The sequence below is a fragment of the Lepisma saccharinum genome, chromosome 24, assembly GCF_977018435.1.
Source record: "Lepisma saccharinum chromosome 24, izLepSacc3.1, whole genome shotgun sequence".
NCBI lineage: Eukaryota > Metazoa > Arthropoda > Insecta > Zygentoma > Lepismatidae > Lepisma > Lepisma saccharinum.
In genome coordinates this window covers 24,093,008-24,116,561 of record NC_139252.1, presented here as the reverse complement: position 1 = coordinate 24,116,561, position 23,554 = coordinate 24,093,008, and the positions used below count along the sequence as shown (strand labels likewise).

The 23,554-nt window shown below is 38.2% G+C and overlaps 1 protein-coding gene across 1 annotated transcript in view; it reads right to left on the bottom strand.

Moving 5' to 3' along the window:
* LOC145978041 (uncharacterized) overlaps window positions 1-23,554 on the bottom strand; it is a 156,245-nt gene that overhangs the window by 35,572 nt on the left and 97,119 nt on the right. The window contains exons 5-8 of the mRNA XM_083110440.1: window positions 16,710-16,791; window positions 13,627-13,788; window positions 6,254-10,246; window positions 1,614-1,811 (exon numbers count right to left, since the gene is read on the bottom strand). Of these exons, the coding sequence (XP_082966566.1) occupies window positions 1,614-1,811; window positions 6,254-10,246; window positions 13,627-13,788; window positions 16,710-16,791 (4,435 nt within the window). The remainder of the gene's footprint in view (window positions 1-1,613; window positions 1,812-6,253; window positions 10,247-13,626; window positions 13,789-16,709; window positions 16,792-23,554) is intronic.

Sequence of the window (23,554 nt, the reverse complement as noted above, 5' to 3'; positions counted from 1 at the left end):
CATAACGGTTTCCAAAAAGAGGAAATGTTTCTGGTTGTATCGCCTAATCACTGGGATCTGTTGTATCGTAAATAAACACACCGTTGTGTCATTCCGAAAAGTTGACCTTGACCACTCTCAAGTGAAGTGACAAACATTTGGAGCTCGCTCCTACCGAGGGACGGAAGAACCATAGCGGTATCCCTCCACCAGGCAATTTCTAGGCTTCAGACCAGCAAGGTTTTCTACGACCCATGAATTTGCGGACAAAATTGTTCGCGTGACGACTGCGCCATTTTAAATTATCTACATTACAGGAAGTAATATAAATACATATTTACATTTAACTATATTGTTTTTGTTATTCTCGCCAAATTTTCAAGTTAATTGCTCGCCTCGTCTTTCTTTTCCCTGACCAGATAGAGACAATCTTCTAAATTTTTTGGCGATTGTGTTGGTTGACAGCACTCGACGAACGTGAAGCTGCCCAACTCAAATATCCCTCCGCCTCCTGGAAGTTCCAGGAGTAATGGTAGGTGGCAGCACAATATGCTGCGAAAAAAATACTCTGCAGACTTCGAATATTATAGTAATTGCATAATAATACGCAAAGTTCCCAGTGACAAGTATACACCAATCGCAGCATAAATGTTTCCTCTAGTGAACTATTATGTTGGATTTATAATATTCTTGTTGTGAAATAAGAAAATTAAGTGGAAAGGCATGTCAGCTTCATTTTGTCAGTTTTTATTATTTTGCTCTCAATACAATTATAAAATTTATGCTTCGAAGTATTAGAACACAGGGGATGGTTACGAAGAACAAGGCCCTACAAGCAGATGGTCGAAGTTCCATTTCAGAGCAACGCAATTATAGTAACAATTTACCATGTAAATGAATGGGACGAATTTTCAAGATGGCGGCCGTAGTCCATCCCCTTAAGCAGTAGTAGCTATTTAAATTGTCTGTTTCCTAGTAATGTAGATAGGTAAAGGTAAACTTCCTTGTGCATATAGCACCATGCCATGATGGCACATTTAGGGGATGAGGGGGTAAGGTTATTTTGTAGATGATGTGATTAGCACTATGCTCCAGCTGCATTTACCCCCCAGGGTTGCACCCAGGTACCCATTGATTTAATGCTGGGTGAGCCCCAGAGCTGCTTTATGTGGGTACAAGGCTGCAAAATTCTGACCTTAGATCACAGAGCCCGGGAATCGAACTTGGGTCTTCCGCATGACAGTTAGACACCCTACCAACTAGACCACCATGGCTCAAGTAATGTAGATTGATTGATTGACTTGCTTTATTTTACTTCACTTTTTGTGCCACTTTTGGCTAATTTACGAAGATGGGGATGAGTGATGATATGATGAAATTGATGAATGGACACTCACAAACATCCATGCCCAGGCCAGGATTCGAACCCGGGACCCCTGGTGTCGTAGCACAATGTGATATCCCCTCCACCATGGGGGCTGGCGTAATGTAGATACGTTTCCGGAGAGCATGCTCTACAATTGTTTTAATGAAACTGAGGATTACTGTAACCCTTAAAATAAATCAAGTAATCAATCAATCAATTAAGTGGCACAATGTCAAGAGCCACGAATTGGATGAACGTATAGACTTACCTTAGTATCACAGTTCTCTGAACTCAATGGAACCTGCTCTTCTGATAAACATTTGTCCTCCATACAAGCACATCTACACTCTTGCATTTTAGCATCTATCAACTTCTGTTTCAATTCCTCTTCCCTGCTTTCTAATTCTTTGCTTCGGATCTCTAACTGTTCTATCATCTTCTTCAGTTCCAAAACTCTCTCGGTATCCTGCAATAGAAACATTTATAAATAATTAGTACTTTGCATAAAAAAATATATTACAACAAAAATTTAGACCAAAACACTTCAATCAAATGATGTTATCAAAATCTGACTGTAGATATTTGGAAATAAAACTCAAAGTCTTCGTTCAAATTCATTCATATCTATTCTTTATCATAACTTTAACTTTCTCATAAAAATTGAACTTCATAAAAATAAAGGTCAAGTTTATAACACTATAATTAATTTGTAACAGGATCTATTAGCATAAAGGGTAAAAATGTAGTAGTAATGGAAAAAAACAGACTCTGTTCAAATGGAACTGAAAAATGTATTAAATTATAGTTGAACATAGGGATCTTGGATTAAATGGTATGCCATATAAACATAAAGTTTACATTTATATAGTTGGACAAAAGTTACATTGGGTTGCATTTCACATGTATATTTCTGACAATTTCTCAAAGTCAAATAATATGCTGATACTGTGAAATACTATGACTGAGCCAATATCAATGGAATTTATTCATTGATACTTTACCAGAGTTAAGCTACTTCTCAGAGTCCATAACCTGCCATACAGCACTTTTCATAGTTTTAATTTATTTTGCACTAGTATTGTGTGAAAGAAATGGATTTTGTAATAATATCATAGATATTTTAATATTTTGATGTGATTCTTGAATATTTTAAAGCAAAATTGTGGTAAATTGATGCATATGATTGCAGTGATAAAGGTAAAGTTCCCTGTGCATATAGCACCGTGCCATGAAAGCACATTTAGGGGATGGTCCTACATATTCTCGGTATCAGCTATTTTGGAGGTGATGTGATCAGCACCATGCTCCAGACACCTTAACCCCCTAGGTACCCATTGATTTGAGGCTGGGTAAGGCCCAGAGCGACTTTATGCAGGGACAAGGCTGGAAAAATTCCAACCTTGGATCATCCATCCCGGGAATTGAACCTGGGTCTCCCACGTGGCAGTCAGATGCCCTACTGACTAGACCACCATGGCTCTTTAATTGCAGTGGAATGCTCACATATTAATCTTAATGAAAATTTGAACAATTTTTCAAGCATTTTCTTGTATGTACGTATTGCTTGCATTGTAGAATTATTTTCCTTGCAGTTTATGGTTCTTACGAGGGTCACTATTTATATTTTGAGCCTAACAATGAAAAAACAGGAATTTGGCATTGAAAACTGCTTTATTGTTTTTCGAAGTATTCCCCTTTATGGTCAATACACTTTTGCATTCGTTCGAACCATTTGTCAAAGCACTTTTTCCAATCTTCTTGAGACACCTCCATAATATGGTTTTTCAACGCATCAACGGCATCTTCCGCCGACGAAAATCGTTGTCCACGCAATTTATTCTTGACATTCGGGAACAAGAAGAAGTCATTGGGTGCCAAATCAGGACTGTACGGCGGATGACCCATCAATTCGATTTTTTGACTGTTCATAAAGTCGGTTGTTAGACGAGATGTGTGACAGCTGGCATTGTCTTGATGAAGAACGATCCGACGGCGTTTGTTTGTTTTCCGTATTTGACCGAAGACCTCTGGCAAACAAATTGTTGTGTACCATTCAGAGTTGACCGTTCTACGTTTCTCTAAAGGAACAGTTGCCACATCACCAGTTTTCCCGAAAAAACAGGCGACCATTTGTTTTGATGTGCTTCGAGCACGAACAACTTTTGTTGGATTGGGTTCATCTTGAAACACCCATACAGTCGACTGCTGTTTACGTTCCGGCTCATATGCATATATCCATGATTCGTCACCTGTTACAATCTTTTATATTTATCTTTTGAAGCACCACGATTGTATTTATTGTGCATTTGTTTGCACCAATTGACGTGAGCGTCTTTTTGAGTTTTTGTCAAATTGTGTGGGATCCAACGAGAACATACCTTTCTCACAGTTAAATGATCATGTAATATTTTATATATGCTGGTGGAACTAATGCCTATCGCAAAATGTGGAAGTAAGTTGATCGATGCACTCTTGTCTTAATAATCCACGTCGAAAATCGTAAAAAATCATCGCACGAAAATGTTCACGAGTTAATTCCATTTTATTGTTGTTGCGCAATCTCCAAGGCAACATAAACAACACAAATCAAGCTATTGACAAAACATTTGAAGTACGTTATGGTCAATAATGCCAGACGATTCCGTGCAAACGTCAAATCGCACCTAACTTCAATCAGTGTTGCCAAGGCTCAAAATATAAATAGTGACCCTCATACAAACACATTCAAACTAGAAATAAAAGTCTGAGGAAGGGAGTGTGTGTTCTCCCGAAACATAACAGCACAAATTGTGTATATGTGCTTGTAAAAACTGTAAACTTTAAGAAAAATATTTCCTAGGATTGGTATCAGTATCAGTGAGAATTGGTAACAGGAGTATTGGTAGTGGTATCAGTGCAAAGTGGACTGGCTCAGTCCTGATTGATACATAAAAGAATCACATAATGGGTCATATTAATAAAAAGGAGCAGGTAATCAGGAGCATGTATTTCAATGATAGCAAAGTAGTGCTCATGAAGTAAGCATGTGCTCCATTTTTGTATGCATACTCCCTTGTTTCCAAATTAAGAATATCTCAAAGACATATCAACTCTTTTTATGACCTGGCAGAATACAGCACACATCTCCAAGAAACGTCCACAATGTCCAATTCAGATCCATGGATATTGTGGACGTCCATAAGACGTCCTATGGATGTCCCGTTCTGGACATCCACAATGGGATATCCATGGGACGTCTATGGTATATCCCATCCTGGATATCCATAGGACATCCTGTTCTGGCTATTCATGGGATATTTGGTATTACGTCCACGTGTTATCGCATTTTGACAAAAATGTTTTGATATCCGTGTAAAGATTCAGTCATAGTATCTAGTCTCAATTATGTTAGCACTGACACTATGTTATGCAGTAATAAATCGTACATGATAAACATCTCTCACAGGAATTGTGTTGCCCACAGGTCCATTGTCTTTTCAGCGAGTCATACATGTGAAGGTGAAAGTTGCCACGAGGCTCTCTTTATGTCTCGTCTCGAACACAACGGCAGTTTGCATGAGGACGTTGCCTTGCATGGTAGTGAAAAATAAGTGCTGCTTACTATGCTTATGCATGTGAATACAAAATACATTTCGGATGTGTAGATGCATGTGTGTGTGAATTTGTGTGCGTAAGTGCATGCGAGTGTGTGAGTGAGTGAGTGAGAGAAAGAGAGAGAGAGTTGAGTGCTTGTTATAAGCATGTGTGTACTCGAGGTCTTCGATTTGTGTAAATCTAGTCCAGGAATGTTCTTTTCGTATCCGAAGTATGTGCGAAAAATATCAGCAATGTCCAGATTAGGTACAATTTTAGTCCAGAATATATCCTTATCGTCAATGAAATAAAAACATCCAGAAAATATTCCTATCACGTGAACTCATGTCTGAAACCTGTCCAAAAGTCATCCATAGAATGTCCAAAATCATCCATATATATATTAACACATCCAAAAATGATCCACAGAATGTCCAAAACACTTCCTTCCTGGATATCCTATGGATGTCCACTGGACGGACATATGGATATCCAGGGATTCTATGGATGTCTACTGGATGTTCCGGGACATCCTATGGATATCCAGAATTTCGGCATGAATATCCATTAGACGTCTCCTCGATGTGTGTGTGCTGTATGGGCACAATCGTATGCGCATGTGTATATGTATACACTCTGTCTCAATTTATGAGAAGATGCCTATTATATTCACATGCAAATGTAAGCATATAATCACTATTTAAGTAAGTTCTCACTGAGGGAGTGGGTGTTCTGGTGTGAGCAGGTTCTCCCCCATTTTATTCATACAAAATAAAATATATGCTCAAAAAAAGTTGAGAAATGAATAGGTATTCAGTTTTATTCATATGACCCAATAAAACAGCATACAGTTGCATGTGAAAAGCAGTGGATTAATTGGAAATAATTTCCAAGATTGATTATAAGTTAATATAAACAACAATAATGTCAATATCAACAAGTTTTTTCACACAAAAATATATTTAAGTATTTACCACTTTTTTGTTACTTATTAACCATTAGTACAATCAAACACAGGGACAGACAAAATAAACAGGAGGCAAGAAATTAACAATAACCACACATCAATTCATTCATAGCCAGTCATTACTTTCATCTAAACTAAATAAAAATTCAACTGCATGCACAATTGTAATTATGATTGCGTACGAACTATACATTATTTAACTTTAAAGGAGTGTCACTCAAGTATATTTTTGTTATGTATATTAATAAACACTAAAAGAACACAAGAGAAAACACAGAATTAGTCGGAGGACACACTTCATGCGTTTTTCTGTTTTTGGTAGGAGTTAATGCCACTGCAAACGTCACACAGAGCATCGCTCACAATACCTCAACGCTGTGTTCCATTTGGAGCATTTTAATGCGAGCCTCAGCATCATTCAACGTCTTCTGCAATTCATCTTTGGCATCTTGTTCGGCTTTCAGATTTCTCTCTGCAGTTGAAACTTCGTGCAGCAGTTTACTAACAGACTCCTCTGCCTCGATTAGTTGTTGCTCTAGTGCTTGCTTTTCCTGTTTCATTATATCCAAACGTTTAGGAAACTGGTGTAGGAGAACGCTCACAGGACTTGGTAGGGAAGGCTCAATTACATTTGGTCTATCGTCGTCGGTCTCGCTACATGAGTCATCAGAAACGTCATAAATATGTTCTCTGCTAACGATAGAAGGTGATGTTAATGGTGGTGGTGAAGATGATGGTGACAGAAGTGATGCTTCTGAATCACAAGCATCTATTATGATTGGTAATCGAAACGATGGTAGAACTGATGGTAAAGAGGGTGGGGAAGGGCAAATAGTATGATTTGTTTGATTTTCTGATGATGAAATGGACGATGGAAGCCGGTGTGCTGGTATTACTGATGGCAGAGGAGGGGGGATGGGAATGTTTGTTTCTGGTTCTAATTGCTGTAACACAGTAGAGAGTCTTACTGTGGGAATTAATTCAGGTAATGGTGGAGCCTGTGGAACAGAATGAATATTGTCTGATGACTGAATCGCAGCTGGAAGTCTTGCTGCAGGAATTGTTGCAGGTAGTGGTGGAGCTGGTGGGACAGAATGCCCTTCTGATGGCTGAATAATAATTGGAATTCTTTCTACAGGAAGTGGTGGAGCTGGTGTGTCAGAATGTAGATTGTCTGATGACTGAATTATGGCTGGAAGTCTTGCTGCAGGAATTGTTGCAGGTAGTGGTGGAGCTGATGGGATAGAATGAAGATTGTCTGATGACTGAATCACAGCTGGTAGCCTTACTGCAGGAATAGATGCAGGTAGTGGTGGAGCAGGTGGGACAGAATTAAGATCATCTGATAGTTGAATCACAGCCGGAAGTCTTGCTGCAGGAATTGTTGCAGGTAGTGGTGGAGCTTGTGGGACAGTTTGAAGATCATCTAATGACTGAATCACAGCTGGTAGCCTTACTGCAGGAATTGTTGCAGGTAGTGGTGGAGCTGATGGGACTGAATGAAGATCGTCTGATGACTGAATCACAGCTGGTAGCCTTACTGCAGGAATAGATGCAGGTAGTGGTGGAGCTGGTGGGGCAGAATGAAGATCATCTGATAGTTGAATCACAGCTGGAAGTCTTGTTGCAGGAATTGTTGCAGGTAGTGGTGGAGCTTGTGGGACAGTACGAAGATCATCTAATGACTGAATCACAGTTGGTAGCCTTACTGCAGGAATTGTTGCAGGTAGTGGTGGAGCTGGTGGAACAGAATGAAGATCGTCTGATGACTGAATCACACTCTGGTGTGAATCATCTTGATGTCCACTGACACTAGATAATTCTGTATTGCTAGATGATACTTGTGATAGTTCTTGAACTGTAGATGCTCTATCACACTCTGAATTATGATGTGAAACACTGCGATCTCTTTGTAACTTATTTCTGGTCCTAACTGGTTCTTCGCCAACTCGTGAATCACTACTTCCTAAAGGCTCATTATGAGAACTAGGAACACATTCGCTAGGCTCAGCTGTTTCTCCATCACTAGAACCGTACTGCTCATGAAGTTCTTCTAGCCTATTTGATAAAACAACACTTTTTGTGGTGGTCTTCACGACTTTTTTGAAAAGCAACTTACATTGTTCTTCTAGCCTTTTCAGTCGTTCGGCTCTTGCATCTAAAATCTCTTCAACTCCGGGTGTTGAACGTCCACCAGCAGCACCTTCAGTTGGTTCACTTGCACCAGTTTCATTTGACTCCTGAGATGCAGCAGGGACTGGAGATTCGAACTCGGTGTAAGGTGGAAACTGAACATCTTGTGCTGGAGCTGGTGAGCATGGGGCAGATGGGCTAAGTGAAGAAGCTGGGCTCTGTGTAGATGGGAGAGAGTCTGGTGTTCGCGAATAATGAGGCGATGCTGGGCTATGGATTGACAAAGGACTCTCTGGTGATGGGGAAGATTGTGGATGGTCAGCGATGTATGGTTCTTCAATTGGACAAGGCTGAATGTTGTTTCTGTTTTCATCTTCATCTTCTTTTGGTTCAACTTCATCACAAGATGAACTTTCATCATCACCTCTATCATCAGAGAACCCACTTTCTCCAGACATCATTTCGGTAGAACTTTGTTGCTTTCGAGCTGCAAACTCTTCTCTCAAACTCCTCCATTCTTGTTCAGTCTTGGAATTCTTCTGCCTGGCCTGTTCCCACTTTTCCCTGCAGTATTCAAGTTCTTCTTTGAGCTCATTCAAGAGCTTACGCTTTTGCTGAAGCTCATAGCGCAGTATCTTCTCTGAGGTATGAAGATGTTCATGTTGAGCTCTCATTTTTTCCACTAATCCCCAGGTTTTCTTCAGTTCGGTAGACACAAGAGATAAACGTCTCTCTTGTTGATGAAGCTTACTTTCCAACTGACCATTAAGATCACGTATTTTGGTCAAATCTTTTTGCAGGGATTTTTTTTCCAGTATAAGATCTTTCAGTTTGATGAATGTTTTACTGACACTGATAACTAGTCTGGGTCCATGTGGGGTATTTACACTTTTGTAGCAACTCTCTGCACCTTCAACAGTTTCTGACGGGGAGTTATCATTCATTAAATCCACCAGTATGTGCCAGACTTTCGGTAGGCTTGCTGCGATCTGTTGCAACTCTACTCCACCTTGTCGCATTTCAGAGATATTCTCTGCTGCATCCTGTAAAAGCTTTAGCTTATGAAAATCCATTTCGGTCTTACCGAGTTCCGAGAAAAGATTATTCAACATAGTCAACTGCCCAGATGAAGTTTTACTCTCCTCCACTGAAGCAGTAAGTTGGGTTTGCAAATTCTTGACTACAGCTTCCTGCTCACTCAGGAGGTTTTCCAAATCATGTGTCTGGGTTTGAAGCTCTGTACACCTTCTATGGTCCAGTTCATATTCTTCTGTTTTACTCCTCAGTTCCTCTCTGAGTTTCTTGTTCTCTGCAGCCAAGCGGTTCATCCTCTCCTCATACATCCCTTTCAGTGCATGGATATTATGCAGTTGCTTCTCATACTCTCTCTTCAGATCGACATTAATCTTCTCTGTGCTGTCCACCCTGTACACTAACTTGCTCCTGTTTTCCTTCTCCTGTTGCACTATTTCACTAACTTTTTCAATATCACTTTTCAACTGAGAAACTTCACTGTTTCGAATATCCAACATTTGCTTGGTAATAGAAATAACTTCCTTCTGCGAAGAGACCTGCTCCTCGAGTCTCTTTGCATACGTGTCAGTTTTACAATATTTATTCTCACTTTCAGTTAAAGAGTGACTCACCTGATTTATATCCCTCCTAAGCTCCTCGTTCTCAAGCAAAAGACTGTTCACCTGTTCCTTTAGGGGATCCATATTGTCATCTGCAAAGGCACTTGAAAGTTGTGGATCGTCCGTTTGGATGCACACACTCTGAAAACACTCGGAGTTAGTTTGAGTCTCTGTTTCGACACAGTTACCTGCTCTATAATGCTTGTCTGTCCTAAGTGCATCCAACATAGCACTAAGGTCACAACACCTTGACTCTTCTGAGAGTAAATTGTCCCTCACGGTCTGCAAATCACTTCTTACTTTCTCGGAGTCTTGTCTCTCGATACGAAGGTCCCTTTCCAACTGAACAACTTTTAACACAAGTGTCTCATTCAAGTCTTCAACCTCTTTGCATTTCACAGCCACATTCTTCAACTTGTCAGACTCATTCTTTAGCTGACTCAACTCTTCTTTCTGCTTCTCACACTGTTGTGTCAAGGAATTGACGGTTTTCATCAGTTCTGCCTCTCTCTTCAACCACTCCTCCTCCTTGTTGGCATACCTATCACACTCTGCTTTTGCATCTTGGCTTGCTTTTGTGTCATCACTAACATCCTGTAAATACAAATATAATATTTAACATGTAAATTGGAAAGCAAATAATAATAGTAATATGTAATAGCAAAGAAGCCTAGGATATGCAGGGTTATTCATAATTAGTTACCTAAAATGAAAATTAAATAACTCCTTTTGTACAATATACTTACATAATTGAATTACTGTTTTAAAATCTGCATAACTTTAAGTTTCTTAAAAGTGCTTGATATGGCTCCCTTTTTTTCACTCTGTAAATATTCAAACACAATATAATCAGTATGTATAGGAAAGTATGTATTGATTGAAATTTAATGGCTGAACTGGCTGACACTTTTACCAGATTTTTGATTGATTCAGCAGGTGTCTTAAGTCCACTTTATGCACAGGAAGGACCTACGGTTTAAAGTGGAATCCAAACCACTACGTGTCCACCGGGTATTGAACCCGAGACCCCTTGATTGCAAGGCAACTACGCTACCACTGCGCCATCGCGGAGGCCACTTTTACCACAGTCCAGGTATTATGAGATTCCTCGACTCTGGAAGAAGTGTGTAAAATGTCACACAATACTTTTGTTGAATCCAATAATTTTGAAAATTACACGGCAAAAATGGATTTGATTATTACATGACAGCTATTTTAATATCCAAAATACCTCATAGCTGAATATAAAAGTATTTGAAATTAAAAACAGCAGCAGAATGATATGCCACACAGATATTTTAAACTTGCTTTACTATTATGAACTTTTTTTTCGAATTGCTACAATTCTTAAGTGTTCATGAATGTCTGAATTGTAAATCTGCTGTACTTGATTATCAACATTCACTTCATGGAAGGGTACAGTGAACATTGTTAAAATTTCGTATTTCCACGTTATTGTACGTAGTCCAATTTATTTTGAAGAATGCGGTACCCACCTCCATTCTCGATGTTATAACCTATGTTAATGAAGACAGTGGTCCTTCAAAATTAATCAGACTACAATAATAAGAGCAACATGGAAATACAAAACTACATACAGCACATTCACTTGTTTGTAAAGATGTGTGCATTCATGTCAACTGTTCTCGAGAAACACAATTGCAATGCTGAAATGGAAATTGATAAGAGTATGAGCATTGACACTAGTATTGCTTCAAAGTTCAGTGACTCATCTATACATAGCACCATGCTTTACAGGAAAAAATATGTACAATTTGACACTGTTGGGATTTTCTGTATCTAAAGGTTGTTTCACACAAATAACTTGTATTTATATTTTTTAATTTTTTATTTCGTGTCACTTTTCTGAAACTTTCGGCTAATCACAGCAATGACAATAAGTTACGATTAAATTAAACTGATGAAGGGACACTCACAAAGAACACCCATGGCCTGGCCAGGAACTCTAGTGGTGAGATCTAAAGTCATCCACTTAATGCACTCGGCCAAGTTGATGTACAAATAACTTGCTATACCATGTGCTGAACAAAACATGTTTGCCCTACTTGTGTAAAATCAGGTTTGTAAAATCAACCACAGCATATAAATACACTACAGTCCCGTTTAACCGAGTTTGATGGGACCGATGGTGCTTCGGTTGAACGAAAATTCAGTTAAACCAGAATAAAGGATTTTTGATATACAATACATACATTTTATTATGTACAGTATTTTGATATACAGTACATATGTATTTCAGGGTGTATGCAGTATGCGTGTTCACAGTACACATGCTAAAAATAGATGGGGATGGGGGAGAGGGTGAGTACAGCCAACGCATCGTAACAATGAACTTACTCTTTGATAACTAATTGTTAGACCAAAACAAAGACAAAAGTGCTTTGTCGGTGCTCCTGCGTAAAACACGGTCACGCACGTTTTAGTGATTTGGTTAACCTGGAAAATTGGTTAATCGGGATTCGATTAAACGGGACTGTAGTGTACTTAAAAATATGACATTACCAAGGTAAAAACAGAGGATAAAATGCTGGAGGAAAACCGGAGAAACATTGGCCTTTTAATTACTTGTGTGCTGTGTTCGATTTTGTGAACCTGCTTTTAAGCAAGTAAGAGAAATACATTTTATTTCCTTAGAATCAGTGGTACCAGGTCAAATTTCTGCCTTTTTCATTTTGGACTGTTTCCCTCCAATATTTCTTACTCTCTGTCAATCAGGGTAGAGTGGTGTCAGTATTGCCAAAGCCTGGCATAAACAGTTTTTAGCAGTGCTCAATGCTGCCAGTAATTCTGAGATTTGTTTAGTATAATGTTGCATTCTGTTGTCTGTCAGGGCGAATATTTCTAAAAAATGCAATAGTTGGAATAAACATACATTTAACCAATGTTGAGTATCTCAAACTTTTCTAGTGACCCTTGTTTAACTAGCCAGGTGGATTTAGTTAAAATCAATGCAATGATTCAACTTATGTTCTTTTCTTGGGAATGGCTACTTTTTTGTAGGGACTAAATTTCTTTATTGTCCCGCACCATGCAGTCTAAGGCATCAGGCTTTAGGAGGCACGCTGGTTCGACTCTTCTAGGGGCAAGCATAACAACTTTTCTCCTGAGATTTCGGCCAGTGTATGGAACCAGTGGCCATCCACCATTGTGAGAAGATTGGGGAGCTACGAACGTGTAGTGAAGCTCGGTCATGGAAAACTTATGACGACTGAGGGTTTGTTGTGCTGACCACATGCCACCCCGTAACTGGTTAGATTATCACCTACCTCTGCTGAGGCATGTGGAAGCGAGGCCGGCAGTCAGTAGGTAGGCCCTCTTCCTCAAGGGCTGTTGCACCACGGGTTTATTAAATTTCTTTATTACTCAACATTTGACACAATTTTACACGTGTCTTTTTCTAGAGTTATATCAAGAAATTCAAATTCAGTACAACAAGTAATTAGTAACAAATAATAAAACAATGAAATCCTGACAGTTACATATTCAAGTTGTAGATTAACAAAAAATGTTTGAAAACTTTAATGCTGCCATCATTTTGATTTGTCATTCTTTAAGGGAGTTTTCAGACTTAAACGACAAGTGGCTTGCAACACAGGAATTTCACACCAAAGTGACAAATGACAAACAACCCTGAAGTCATCATTTTTTAAAAAAAGAGCAGCAACCATGCACAACCAACAAATACAACATGATGCATGCTATTGAGAAAATGGCTCAGTCCAAGTGGGGTATACACAATACAAGTGACAAGTGATATCTCTGTAGGTTCCTTTCCATGTGGCGGGCATTACTTGTTTCTTGTGTCTTGTCACTTTGGTGTGAAATCACCCTAAAAGTGACAATGCATGGAGTTGACAGAAAAAGAAAAATTGTAGAAGTTATACAGCAACATACCAAAATGATTTTCTAAAAAAATTAATTAAAACAATAAAATATGAAATATTTGAACTTACATTTGTGCTCTGTGAATGATTTGTCTCTTCTGATTCTGAAATGCTTCGTGTATTTTGTGTGCCCGTCCACCAAACATCATTTTCCTCCTCTCTCCTTTCACTTTCCTCTGACTCATGAACACTTCCCATAGCACCCATTGTGGAGGAAGTGACTGTTTCTGACTATAAAAAATATAATTATACATTACATTAAAATATTACAGTGGCAATATTATTATTGTACTCATCAAGCTAACAATAATATAATTTCATTTAACATTCTAATAGATTTTTTAACTCTCACATTTTTTGTAGATAAAATCATACATTTCTAATCATGTAAAAAAGGAAGTAATATGCATCAGAAGTATAAATAAAACACACTATTTATAAAAAGGGCATTATATGACAAAGTGTCCCTGAAACTCTATTTCTAAATTAAATGCAATTGTAATTTTTTCTATCTTGTGAGCCAACAATCTAAAATTGTCATTTAGATAGAAATTCAAATGTTACACATACTTTAGTTAATAGTAGAAGGTATTTAAGATGTTGTTTATTTTAACTTTTTGATTTACTTTTTTGTATTGTGTCCACCAGTGACACCAAAAAACAATTAATTTCTCCTTTAGCTTTTACATTTCCCCTTCAACTGCACTAGAATCTTCAAGGGTCAATTACTTCCTCTCTTTGCCTTAATCATTTGAAAATTCACAGAAACTAAAATAAAGTTCTTATTGATTAAAGGGGAAGTGTACTATCTGTCCCACCCATAACAAAAAAAATTGAATTTAAAGGTAGTTATGTGAATGGACATAACTTGGGATCTAACCTTGAGGGGGGAAGAATCAGACTTGGGGCCTAATATTGAAGGGCAGAATCAGACTTGGGGCATAATTTTGAAGGGCAGAATCAGACTTGGGGCATAATTTTGAAGGGCAGAATCAGACTTGGGGTCCTAATATTGAAGGGCAGAAACAGACTTGGGGCCTAATTTTGAAGGGCAGAATCAGACTTGGAGCCTAATTTTGAAGGGCAGAATCAGACTTGGGGCCTAATTTTGAAGGGCAGAATCAGACTTGGGGCCTAACTTTGAAGGATAGAATCAGTTTGGGGCCTAATTTTGAAGGGCAGAATCAGACTTGGGGCCTAATTCTGAAGGGCAAAATCAGACTTGGAGCCTAATTTTGAAGGGCAGAATCAGACTTGGGGCATAATTTTGAAGGGCAGAATCAGACTTGGGGTCCTAATATTGAAGGGCAGAAACAGACTTGGGGCATAATTTTGAAGGGCAGAATCAGACTTGGGGTCCTAATATTGAAGGGCAGAAACAGACTTGGGGCCTAATTTTGAAGGGCAGAATCAGACTTGGAGCCTAATTTTGAAGGGCAGAATCAGACTTGGGGCCTAATTTTGAAGGGCAGAATCAGACTTGGGGCCTAACTTTGAAGGATAGAATCAGTTTGGGGCCTAATTTTGAAGGGCAGAATCAGACTTGGGGCCTAATTCTGAAGGGAAAAATCAGACTTGGGGCCTAATTTTGAAGGGCAGAATCAGACTTGGGGCCTAATTTTGAAGGGCAGAATCAGACTTGGGGCATAATTTTGAAGGGCAGAATCAGACTTGGGGTCCTAATATTGAAGGGCAGAAACAGACTTGGGGCATAATTTTGAAGGGCAGAATCAGACTTGGGGTCCTAATATTGAAGGGCAGAAACAGACTTGGGGCCTAATTTTGAAGGGCAGAATCAGACTTGGAGCCTAATTTTGAAGGGCAGAATCAGACTTGGGGCCTAATTTTGAAGGGCAGAATCAGACTTGGGGCCTAACTTTGAAGGATAGAATCAGTTTGGGGCCTAATTTTGAAGGGCAGAATCAGACTTGGGGCCTAATTCTGAAGGGAAAAATCAGACTTGGGGCCTAATTTTGAAGGGCAGAATCAGACTTGGGGCCTAATTTTGAAGGGCAGAATCAGACTTGGGGCCTAATTTTGAACGGCAGAATCAGACTTGGGGCCTAATTTTCATGGACTAGAATCAACCTGAGTCTTAATTTTGGGGGAAGAGACTCGAAATGTTTTCCATTCTAATAAACCCAAAAATTTTGAGGGACAAATCCCCCGCCTTGCCCTGCCCAGTTACGCCCATGGTTATGTGTAATCATCAGTATTTAGTTTCATAATTCATTGCACAGAAACTGTAAGGAAAATGTTTATTGACTGTTAGTAGAATAGTTACTTTAATGTCAAAGTCTTTTAATGTCTGGGTCTCACACCCATGACAATGGAATGGCTCAAATCTATTTCCATTCAATAATAACTATGATGGGACAAGTTGTTACTTTTGCATTACTTTAAAATTGCATTGACAGAACATCAAACCCTCTACAGAATCAATAGAAAATTATTTTCCTCCTTTGTTCTAACATGAACAGAACTAATCAAGGGGTCCTGGGTTTGAATCCAAGTGGAGGCACATAAGTGTTTGGATTCCACTTTAAACTGTAGGCTCAGTCCCGATTAGCCTTACTGTGCATAAAGTGGACTTAAAATAACTCAACTCAAAAGAACAGAAACAACAGTTACAATAACAAACCAACAAAAAAAGAGAAACCTCTTCAGCATGTTCCAAATTCACAGTAGATATTCTTGTTTCTAATAATTATACTATTGTGTACTGTTATTAGGGGGAAAAAGGCACAGCTTAATAACTTGCATTTTTTTCAAGATTTTGAATTGTTGCATTCAATAAACTTCTTAAAATTATGTAACTATCCACAACTTTTTAAATTAGCAAGGCACCCATGATGGCAAAGTGCTTAACACTATCATATTCCATCAATCAGTTCCAGTTCACATGTTACAGATCACACATTAAACTGTAGGTCAAGTAATGATTAGGCTATCCTAAGCATAAAAGTTGATTTAAAAACAACTTTGACATTACAAGAATTCTTTTGACCATTTTGGAAGATTTAAAAGTACATAACACTGATAATTGAATGTCACATTGTATGTTTGAACACCCTTCCTACACTCCAGACATAAAAGAACATGCTGTTCATGTTTAGAAAAGTAACACATATCTATAAACTGAAGACACTTACTATAGAGAAACTGCTGCCAAGACTAGATAAACTAGTGCTACGACTAATGGGCTTCCAGCTATAAGCTGTACCAAACTGTTTCCTGTTGATGAGAAATGGGAAAGCCAACATTATTACTACAATAAAAATCAGTAATACTAATTATACTTATTGTTAACCATCATCATATATCCCTAGAAAATTTGCTAAATGGGCAACAACAATTTTTAATACACTTGTTGGTAGAATGTATGTAGGTATATTTGCATTATTGTTCTTCAGTCTGCTTTTCTGCCACTTTTGGCTAATTGTGACAATGATGATGAACATTTTGTTAGATGAAATTGATGAAAGGCCACTCAGAAAGAAACATTCATTCCTACGCCAGGTCTCAAACGCAGAAGCTTTTGGTGGAGAGAGCGTGAATCTATCACACACACACACACAGAGAGAGACAGACAGACAGAGAGAGAGGGGAGGAAGAAAGAGAGAGAGAAAGAGAATTAGACTGAAAAATAAACTTTCAAGATGAATAAATTCTCTCGGGCTATCGACCAGGTCAATTCTGGAACAGTTTCCAAGTTTTCGAGAGCCATCGTCACTGTCATCTTCAGGGTAGAAGTGCAGAACTGAGAGTCAACCCAGTTTACATGAATCTGGAGATGGACGTTTCCTGTGAAGATGGGGGACCAGTTGGGAAGGGTAGAGTGACTAGCCATGTGAGGTTGTGTTGTTGTATGTATATCTTAGTGTAGCTTGAAAAAGTTCTGTGAAACCAGGACGAAACGTCGCAGTTAAAATAAAATAAAAACCCTTAAAAATAAATGTGTTAGATTATTTTGTATCTACAAAAAGTGGTTATGTGAACCTTTAAGAAGAACATAGAAACACATTGATTTTAATGTTTTAGATGTCAACTACTCTTAGCCACAGATATGACTTTAGATTGTATTTATTAGTTAGATGTATTAATTTAAAGCACATTAAGCAGGTTGAGAAGTAACAATATAACACAGTACAGAATTAAGTCTGTTGTAATAATCTTGTCACTGAATAAAAATATACAATTTTTCCTTTGATTAAACCTTGAAGAAAGATAGAATTAAAAACCTTAATATTGACAATATAAAAATCATCTATTTATTAATACTCTGCCAATACATGCAGCCAATAAAAATGTATGCTACAAGACTTGAAAGTTCTCATCATATTATATTAGCCACATTGACTTAATTAGAAACCAGCTTGCAGGTTTTGTTAGGAACCACTTAGAAAAAGGTTTGTGTAATAATTGCATTTAGATCATAGTGAAATCTACCTGTTCATTCTTGTAAATGAATCAATTAGAAGCTCTACTTTTTATTAACTCTTTTAGGACTCAATAACTACATCTAAATTCATTTTTATAATTCAATTTATATCCCAACTTTCAAAGTTTTTCACATGCATAAAATGCATATTATGTGCTGCCATCTATGGATGGAAAAGATAACCTTCAAATTTATAAAGCATTGATGATCATATCACACATTTGGCAGTTTTCTCATTTTCTATATGATTTTTCCAGAAAGCTACTCAGATACACTATGTAGTACAAAGAAATAGTCGCATGTAAATGGGTTTTAAATAATTTAATCCAGCCTCTCTGCTCAAAGCTACTTCTGATTGGTTGCTCTATTGGCAGTGGCCAGAATTACCAGGAAAACAATAATTACAGATATAGCTTTGCAATCAAGGGATTGAGGGTTCATTTCAGTACTTCAGGTACTATTTTAAATTGTAAAGATAATAATGGTATTGTTATCTCAGTGCACAAATGCAAAGTTTTTAGAATATAGATGTAAATTACAGTGTGCACTGTGGCAATTTTTTAAAAGAACACCATGAGGATAGATAGCAGTGATGGCACCAGTAAAAAAAATAGTGAGCAGGAAGAAGAGAGGGGCAGTCTCATTAACTATACACCTAAACATCTTGTAAAGAATGGAAATTTGAAAAAAAAAAGGTTCTTCTTGGTAACGGGAGGCGGGAGAAGGGGGAATTTCCCCATGGCTCCTCCTCTGGAGAGAAAGAGACTTATTTATAGTAAATGAAGAGCACAGGTGTAAGCATCACAGCAATAGAAGGCACAATGGATAAGAACACAAAAGAATGACATTTCATTATAAATAAAACTCTTCAATCAAAATTAAAAATGAAAATACTTCAATAGGGTCATTAGAATCCAGAGAAATTCATCACTGTACCTGAACCTCTATATGCCAATTTTATGAGCATTGTTATATGTATATTCTTTCCGCACAACCGCGAGTGAATAGAGTATAAAAATCGTAAACATAAGAATACCCCATGCCATGCTAAAATGCAGATTTTTATATTTCTCTTTCTTAATGTTACAACATTACATGTTAAAAACCAGTTCACTTTTGTACAGTATATCATCACAGACACAAATGATTTCAAAACTCAAAGTGTTCATTTAATATTGTAAAAAAATTACACATAGCATGAAATTAATTCTAATGTTTCATTATACTTTACTTAATCTATCGAACTGACGTAAGCGTTGTGTATTTTTGTGACTTAAGAGGGTGCTATGAAAAAACCTGTTACTCTAAGCATACAAGTGTAAAAATCCTGATACACGAATAAAAGGTACTTGTGTTATACATGAAGCATATAGGGGATGTGGAGGTAGGTCCCCACACATTCTTGATCTTGGCTGAGTGGAGGTGATATGATCAGCACCACACTCCGGCCAGTTTTACCCTCCATGAATTTGAGGCTTGGTGTGTCTCAGAGCTGGTTGTAGTGTCTCGCTCTGGGAATGAAATTCAGGTCTTCCATGTATCAGTCCCTAGGGAGTTTTTGGAAACTTCTTTCTTATCTCTTTTTCCATGCTCGTGCACTTTACATTTCATTTTTCATCAAGACAAACACTAGCATACTTGCCTTGCCCGAGATTTGAATCCGGAACCCCTAGTGTCATAGTGTACTGATATGATAACGGAGTTCGACAACAGCATGACGATACAAGCAGATTTGCATGAATGAAAGCGTACATCTGATGTGTGTCCGTTGCTTGCTTATTCGGGTAATCAACACTCTTCTTCCAAGTAGTTACATTTGTAGTAAATATAAACAAAGAAATAAAATATCTTGGAGAATTGTTATGATATCTTTTTGCCGCACAGAAATGGGAAGTGGCCAATTCATCCAAATACGCAGGCAAAGAACGCACCCTGAAAGTGTGCTTAAATTAGCGCACATACGTGCGAATCCACGGGGAAAAATCTAGACACGCAGCTGATAAAATTTAATGCACTAAAGACGTCATGCAAAAAATATGACACACTAATCGTGCAACGGGGGAAAAAAATCTGATACACTATACAAGGGGTTCCCAAAATGTTTCATTTCACGGCGCCCTTACTGTTTCAAGATTTTTCCGCGGCGCCCAAGTCAGAATTTAGGCCTATCGAATACTTGCAATGCTCAGTTAGTGTGGTTAGGTTGCTTGCCTCAAGTTAAAATAATAAAAACATATTTCAAATTCAGAAACATTTTATGTGCAAAAAGTACTAAATAAGCACATATTTGGAACAATCATATTCATAACAATCACTGCAATTTCAGTAAAAATATTGAAACATTTCGCGGCGGCCCTGTGAGCCAGCCACGACGTCCCAGTGCACCGCGGGACAAACTTTGGAAACCGCTGTACTACAGATATAACTGTAGTTAGATTACAGATTTATAAGGTCGGGAAAAATTCCGACGGATACAGGGTGCAAAGGAAAAAATGCGATGGGCTAAAAGCAAAGTAGATAAAATTCTGATACACTGGCGTAATGTAAAAAATTCTGACACACTAAGGGAGGAAAGTAAAAATGAGATGCACTAAAAGCGCCGCAGATAAAATTCTGATACACTAAGAGCATCATGTAAATAATTCTGACACACTAAGGAAGGAAAGTAAAAATAAGATGCACTAAAAGCACCGCAGATAAAATTCTGATACACTAAGAGCATGAAGTAAAAAATTCTGACACACTAAGGAAGGAAAGTAATAATGAGATGCACTAAAAGCGCTGGAGATAAAATTCTGATACACTAAGGGCATCATGTAAAAAAATCTGACACACTAAGGGAGGAAAGTAAAAATGAGATGCACTAAATGCGCAGGAGATAAAATTCTGATACACTAAGGGCATCATGTAAAAAATTCTGACACACTTAAAAAATTCTGACACACTAAGGGAGGAAAGTAAAAATGAGATACACTAAAAGCGCCGCAGATAAAATTCTGATACACTAAGGGCGTCATGTAAAAAATTCTTACACACTAAGGGAGGAAAGTAAAAATGAGATGCACTAAAAGCGCCGCAGATAAAATTCTGATACACTAAGGGCGTCATGTAAAAAATTCTGACACACTAAGGGAGGAAAGTAAAAGTGAGATGCACTAAAAGTGCCGCAGATAAAATTCTGATACACTAACGGCATCATGCAAAAATAAGAAGAAAAAAAAGGCCCTTCCCTGACCAATTACAGGCGCCACGATAAAAATCGTTATATACGTAGAATGGGGCCATGAACGTAGAAAATTTGGAAACCACTGGCATATTCACTTCTGTTCACACTTTCTTGACTGTGAAGAACAAAAGCAAGGTCTAAATTCATGTAAAGTCAAAAATAACACGAATGACCTCGGTTCTTCGAACGGCAATGACACTAAGCCAACCATTTATAATTATGCACTACTCAAGGCGGCACTACTCAACTCCACGAGGTCTTATTGTTTTCCGCTAATTTGAAAAGGGCACGTCGAAATTAATGTATTTATAAAAGCCACGTGAGCTACCACGCTCTCTCGAGACTAAGACAACACGTCTATTTTTAGGAGTTGCGTAGGAGAGGCAAGGAAGGCCATCAGCCAGAATTTGTACAGTGACTCAGGAACTGAGGGCGATCACGGTAATAGACATCTTTACGGGAGACAGCATCCATCATCCGACACTTCGTGTTGGAAGAATTAGCGGGCCTTAAACTGAGAAGGTTCACATACAAAACTGAGTAGCGAGACTTTTTTTTTTTTCGGATTAGGTTCAGTGGTGTACACAAAATGTTACTTTGGGGGTGGGACGTAGAAGATGAAGTCTAACATACTCTGTACGAAACGTTGGTCAAGTTTAAAAGTACACATGACAAAAAATTGTCAGTTTGATTTTGTGATCAGATAAACAAATCGAGACCGGACCAGAGGCGTCGCCTGAAGGGGGTTCACGGAGCACATGAACAACCTACGGGAAAACGGAAAATTTTCAATTTGTTTTTTTTCTGCACAATAAAATTAGATTTAAATTTACTTATTTTAAAAAGCAACTTTTTTCGTTCATAAAGTCTTCACAATGCTTCAAATTTCGCAATTTTCTGTTGACAAGAAAAAATCACCAGGTTAGGCAGCGAGAGCCCGGCGCACATCTGGCACTGTGAACGCCTTCTGCTGTATTCTTCCCGTGCTCTAGCTCAGGGGTTTCCAACTGACGGTCCGCGGGCCGCATACGGCCCGCGATGCATTATTTTGCGGCCCGCGGTGCCAGTTTGCAAAATACATTAATTTTATGTATTTTTAATAAATACGTTCTATTTTTAATGAAGGAACGGAAGCTCTGTGAAGAAAGACAATAACACAGGTAAAATTGATTCGATCAAAGAATGACATCGATGTTCGGCAGCACATACACGTGTGAAAGTGTTTTTTCTTCAATGAAGTTAATCAAGAACCGCTACAGAAGCCGACTGGCAGATTCTTCACTGATTCACCTTCTGAGACTTTCAAATACAGAAATTGAAGTGGACATTCCAACTTTAATAAAAGAAGCAGATCGGCCTCAATTTTGACATTGAACACTTACTATGAAGGATTCTTATTTGTATGGTGTGTTTTTCTTTCAATTCATCCATAAGTATTGGTTTTTTTGTGAAATAAATTGTAATTATACAAATTTGATTTGTGATTCCAATGTTTTTATTGCCTCATTTTAGAAATTTAGGTCATGCGAAAGTACTACATTTTCAGTTCAGTACTTACAATTTTTTGTAATTTTTATTCCCCCTCCCCCCTAAAAAAATACTACATGTTTACGGCGTAACATGAAGAATACGTCAGAGCCTGGCAATGTGAACAACACTGTGAGTTTCCAGAGGATAAGCGGACGACTTGAACCAGATCTGTCCTGTAAGAGTGATAAGTATTTCCATGTCAATATTTGCCAAGGATGGCGATCACTTTTCTGGATATTTCCAGTCTTAAATTCCTGGTTACACAACGAAACATCAACATCTTCAAAAGATACTGTGTGATACAAAAGTTGTACACATGTTTGTTTATATTTGGTTATTTGAGGTCGCTTTTCTACGTCTTTAGGTCAATTAATGTCGCTTTCTACCTTTTTAAGCTATGTAACGTCGCTTTACACGTTTTTAGGGCATTTAACGTTGTTATTGCGAATCGAACACACATGGACATCCACAGGATCTTTTCCAAGGAAGGGCAACCAAGGTATTTGTTTTTTTGCAGAGGGGCAAACAAGGCACATTTTCCCCCATAATAGTGTTGTCACTCACTGAAATGAAATTATGTGTGAAATATGTTATTTTTGATTGACTTTCATTTTCCAGGAGGGGCGTGCCCCCTCCCCCCCACATTCCGGTCGCCCATGGGAACACCTAACATATTCGATCACCGAGGCGGAAAGAGCACATTTTGAGTAAACTTAGTAACTGATACCAGATGAAATACAGTCTGTCTAAGGAATCTCTATCGCAATGCCGCGCATAACGGTACAGAAGGGAAGAAAGCG